This window comes from Nematolebias whitei, chromosome 20 (genome assembly GCF_014905685.2).
Source record: "Nematolebias whitei isolate Nwh7 chromosome 20, NemWhi1, whole genome shotgun sequence".
In the NCBI taxonomy this organism is placed as follows: domain Eukaryota; kingdom Metazoa; phylum Chordata; class Actinopteri; order Cyprinodontiformes; family Rivulidae; genus Nematolebias; species Nematolebias whitei.
Genome location: NC_056517.1, coordinates 28,725,964 through 28,731,113, shown reverse-complemented (window position 1 = coordinate 28,731,113; position 5,150 = coordinate 28,725,964). Strand labels below are relative to the sequence as shown.

At 45.4% G+C, this 5,150-nt stretch overlaps 1 protein-coding gene across 1 annotated transcript; it reads left to right on the top strand.

The window, feature by feature from the left end:
* The first annotated feature begins 721 nt into the window (after nucleotides 1-721).
* csrnp1b (cysteine-serine-rich nuclear protein 1b) lies at nucleotides 722-4,913 on the top strand. Its single transcript, XM_037694133.1, has 4 exons — nucleotides 722-908; nucleotides 2,681-2,940; nucleotides 3,032-3,328; nucleotides 3,502-4,913. The coding sequence occupies exons 1-4, from the start codon at nucleotides 734-736 to the stop codon at nucleotides 4,480-4,482; spliced, it is 1,713 nt and encodes a 570-aa protein (XP_037550061.1). The 5' UTR covers nucleotides 722-733; the 3' UTR covers nucleotides 4,483-4,913.
* Nucleotides 4,914-5,150: the final 237 nt, after the last annotated feature.

Sequence of the window (5,150 nt, the reverse complement as noted above, 5' to 3'; positions counted from 1 at the left end):
TAATATACATTTTTAATATACATTTTTAATATATATATATTTAGTCTTGAAGATTAAAAATATATAAATAACATTTTTTGTAGCACATTTAGGCTAGCGTATATTATTACAAGAGCCTGTCTACAAAAAGTATTTTTTTTTTTTTTTTTTAATTGAGTAGGCTGCTATGTAACAAGAAACAAAGTCTGTCTTAAAGAAAATTCATTTTCCATATGGCCATATTGCTTGAAATATCTTGAATTGGCCCTCTGGGGAAAAATGTTACATATATATGCATAGAGCAGGGGTGGGCATGTAAACCAGACAAGTGGCAAATTCCCCTCTGGTTGTAACAAGTGTTTTGAGAATGACAGAAATGTCTGTTTAGATGATTGGATCACTTTTTTCAGAGTTTTTTTCCTAATCAATGCATTTGCTGAGCTGATGGGATTTGTAAGACGTGAAGGGCCCACTAATTATTGACTTAGGCAAATAGGAGTGATTGATTGCTTCCTGTGCCCTGGTGTCCTCATCTGAGAGCAGCATGAGACTCTGATTCTCTCATGAGGACTCTGGTGTAGCTCTACTGTAGAAGTCCTGTGTTTTCCTGAAACTTTATTGCAAAACACAGTTTGTTCAATTCTTTACATAAAGATTGAGTCATTTGTGCACAAAGTGCAGCTAATTGGCTAAACTGTCTCTTTTCTAACCCTTCTCTTTGCTCTTTTTCTTGCAGATTGTTCACACCGGCACCATGAGTGGACTTCTCAAGAGGAAGTTTGAGGAGGTGGATGAGGACCCGTGCTACTCCTCACCCTCTTCCCTCTCCTCTGCCTGCTCAGGCTGGGACTCGGAAGGGGAGAGCTGCTACTCCGACACTCTGGATTCCACTCCCAGCAACCCCAGCTCCCCGTCAACAAATTTCACCAGTGAGTGTCCTCTCTGTCACAGCGCATCGTGCGAATACAAGATGATGGATGCTCATTTTTCAATTTAAATCTGGTTTCCAACTTGCACTGAAGCTCTGATAACAATCCATAAAAAAAATGAAGTGGTTAAGCAATTTATCTTGCTGGCAGCTCATGAAACACTGCAGAAATTATTTTAGACATCTGCAATGAATAAATCTTTTGGGTTCATGCCCTAAAGCTGCAAAACTGCTAATCGCATTATGCCGGTGCTGCTCACCTTGGTTCCATCTCCACTTTCCTCCATGAACATTGCAGATTGACGCCTTGCCTTCAGAGATTTAGGTCATGTTCCTTCAGGGTGTTTCCGTCTGGACTTGGGTGCGCCAGTCGGTCTTTAGGGAACAGGGAATGGGACGGACAGGGATTGTGTTGCACAGGAGAAGGGCAAGCGTTGTGAGCTTTCCAGGATGGTGGGGCAGGAAGCCAGGAGAAGCATGGCAAGTTGCCAAGGCCAGGAACACACAGCGCCTTGTCTAAAACCTGGGCGTGCACCCAACGCAGGTGCTGATAGAAGCTGGGTAAACCGGGGAAGAAAGAAAAAAAAAAAAATGCGGGGGGATCAAGACTGGAGGCATGCACATACATCTAGAGGAGCTGATTGAGTGGGTTGTTATGATCCGGTGTTTATGTTGGACAGAAAGATGTTGGCCATTGTGACGTGAAAGCAGAAGAACAGCCTGTGAAGATATTTTCTTTAGAAGCAGTAGAGGAGGGTGTCATTTGTCTCGTGTTGGTGTCATAAACCTGACTGAATGTGATCAATGTGGAGCTAAACCGGGGATTTTGTTTCATCTGGCAGCAGATTAAACAACATAGTGAGGCTATTGTGTGCTGCTTATGTCAGCTGGAACAAAGGTTTACTTTTTTCCTTGAAGTTCAGTCACATTGGATGTGTTCATTTTCTTGTCCAACTTTTGTAAATACCGATGCCAGTGTCACAAGACGACCACTTGGGTTTCTACGAGTTCACAATAGTACGGTAATAGCCACCATATGGATAGGGGTTTACCGAAGGTTTCTTTAAACAAGCTCACAGCTTGAGCCTGCACATACAAAAGGTTTCTTCTCTTTTTCAAGTGAGGCTCAAAAGTTTAAGATTCCTGTGCGGAGGAAGTCTTTTAGAGGTTTGTCTTTGACATATGGTTCCACTTGAGTCCTCATTATGTTTTTTATGGCATTTCTCTGGACATAGGAAGGTATAGCTCATGGATGTGGATCTGGAATATTCAGCAAAGCCATAACAGGTCTGGGGGGCTGGTTGACAACTATCCAGTGATAGATGGGGAAAGTTGTTTGTTGTTTCTTCTTTCCAGAGCTGTACTTCCTCCTTTCATCTCACTTGGAAGCCCCAAGCACTATTACCTTATGGTATGTGCTGTTCTACTTTCTCCTCTGTTCTATTCAATACAATAAATTCCTTGGCTTCTTTGGTTGCACACTAACACAAAAAACAAAGCTCAATGAATTCCCAGTAGTTTAGGTTTCACCTAACAGGATGTAAGTGCGTTGGACTACTGTTGGCAGTATCATTTAATTGGGTACACGATGAGGCCAGGGCAATGTATCATCATAGGTGGTGTCCTTTTACAATCTATACAGCAGCATTTGCACACAAACTATGGAGCATTGTGCCATCTAGTGGCAGGAAATGATACAGCAGTATCTTTTTCTACAATATTAGTCTGTTTGGAATGTTCATATTTTAATCTGGTGTTTTGTCTTATCTACAGCAACATCCATCCTCAAGAAATCCAAGAGGGCAAGGCGGGGCAATGTGACGTTCGACCACGTGACTGTGTTCTCCTTCGCTCGGTGCCAGGGCTTCACCAGTGTTCCCAGTCGAGGAGGATGTACTTTGGGCATGGTGCAGCGTCATAGCGCGCTCCACACATATACGCTCGCAGAGTTTGCTGTGGAGCAGCGGCTCCTGCGCAGAGAGAAGCTCCTCAACCGGCTCAGGGAAGAGAAGCTGGAAGCGCTTAAACAGAAGGTGAGGATTGCGTGAATCTAAAATCAATCAAGCGAAAAGTCATTCTCTTAAGCAGCTTGTCACCTAAGCACAATCGCTGTTTTTTCCTCAGCTGACAAAGAATGGAACCCAGGAAAGCGAGGAGGCGAATCAGCTGACGCTGGACGATATCCCGGAGCAGGACGTTGACATCAGTGGCGCCAACCTGGAGGAGGGCTCCTTTCTCCAGCCTTACCCATCTAAACAGCGCTATGCACTGCTCAAAGCAGCAGGTGTGAAGAAGATTGACAAGGACGAGAAGAAGCAGCTGCATGACTTGAGGATTTCCAGGGAGAACTGTGGTTGCGACTGCCAGGGTTTCTGTGAGCCTGAGACATGCAGCTGCAGCCTTGCTGGCATAAAATGTCAGGTAAGAACCTAGAAAGCCACCTGACTTTCACCGTAACCCAGGATTTTGTTGCCCAAACCTAACACGCTGACCCTAAACCAAACCATACCCTTAACCTAACCCCATGACCCCACTAAAAAAAGCACACCTAGAATGTCTGATTAAAAAAAAAATCACCTCTTCTGTTTTTGTAGATGGACCATTCCTCCTTCCCATGTGGTTGCACCAAAGATGGCTGCGGAAACACAGAGGGTCGCATTGAGTTCAACTCCACCCGAGTACAGACCCATTACATTCACACGATAATGAAATTGGAGCTGGAGAAGAGGTTGGAGGAGCAGTCCAGCACAGAGGAAGAGGAGGAGGAGAACACTACGGCGGCCTCTTCCCTACCAACGGTGCCCTCCTTCCCCTTTAGCTCCAAGCTGGCAACAGCTGGAGAGAACACCTGCAGCAGTGACATGACAGACTTATCGGACTCGTCTCATCAGAGCGAGGACTCTGAGGCAGGCGAGAACCAGCATCAAAGCCCACTGGACGTTGACGAGAAAGGCCTCAGCCGGATATTGTGTTTCAGCGACACGGAGAGTGGAGAGAGCGGGGATAAGAACAGTAAAAAGAGTTGTTGCTCGCATCAACCGCAAACCAAACAGCAGCCATCCACAGAGGCGTTTAGCAGCTTTAGCATGGTGGACTTTGCAGATGAAAATGACAATATAGACGCTGCACTGTTGGACTCTGAAGACAGTCTTACAGACAATCGAGCTACAGCCATTTCAGAACTTTTGGACGAGAACGCCAACCAGGGAAATGCCCTATTCCACAGTAGCAGTGTGCCACACACCCCATCCCCCACCGTGGACCGCATGGCAAGCTACAACATGGACCTGAGCCTCTCATCTGAGTCGGACCTGGAATTCTTTGATGGCTTCCCGTGTTTGGGGCCCAGCTCGCTTTACAACTCCCTCAAGGAATATGAGCACATGGACAACTATTTCCAGTTTCAGTTGCCTAGTTATCCCAGCTTTCCTGCAGCGAGTGACCCCGGGACCTGCCTCCTGGAGTCTCTGATCGGCCTTTCAGAATCCGTCCCAGAACCCCCTGCTACATTTACAGACAATCAGCTGATGGAGGAAGCCATGAAGTTGTCTGTGATGGAATCTGTGAAAGTTTGACAAAACATGTGAACGGTTTAAGAAACTAAGGGGTTTAGAAGGGGACTGAAAAACGCACATAAGATGTCAAACATGTTGGAGGAAGCTGTGATTTCTCTCTTGCCTAATACGTGTTCAGATTCCAGACTTGCCTTGAAAATGTTAGCCAAGCAGTTCGGGATTATTGCTGTGAGAGATGGCAGCTAGGGTTAAAAGTGAAAAGACAGGAGATTAATGTGACCAGGCCCACTGAAAGCAACAATGACTCTCAAATCCTAAGAAAGCTCTTTTAACCAAACCAAGATCACCAACCCACATGCTCGGACAGGAATCAACCGTGGCCAGGTTAGGAATCTCAACACAGCTGAATGTGCACCTCAGGGATATTTTTCTAGCTTTCTAGCTTTTGGAGGCAATGTGTGGTGACCATTACTGTGATTGCCTTCATATGAAACCCGAGTGAATCGCAACACGGTTCTGTTTGTGTCCTGCCTTTCTGCTTGCAACCAGACAACTTTTGCAAGCACTAATCTGGATGTTCAGGTCTTGTGTACCGGTTGTGCTCTGGAAAGGTTATGAAGAGTTATGACCTTATCTGTTAGAGATAGCTTTTGGAACAATCTCAGTTTTGCTTGGTTGGGAAACTGGCTAGTCAAAACTGTCATTTCAAAACAAGTTCAACCTGAAAA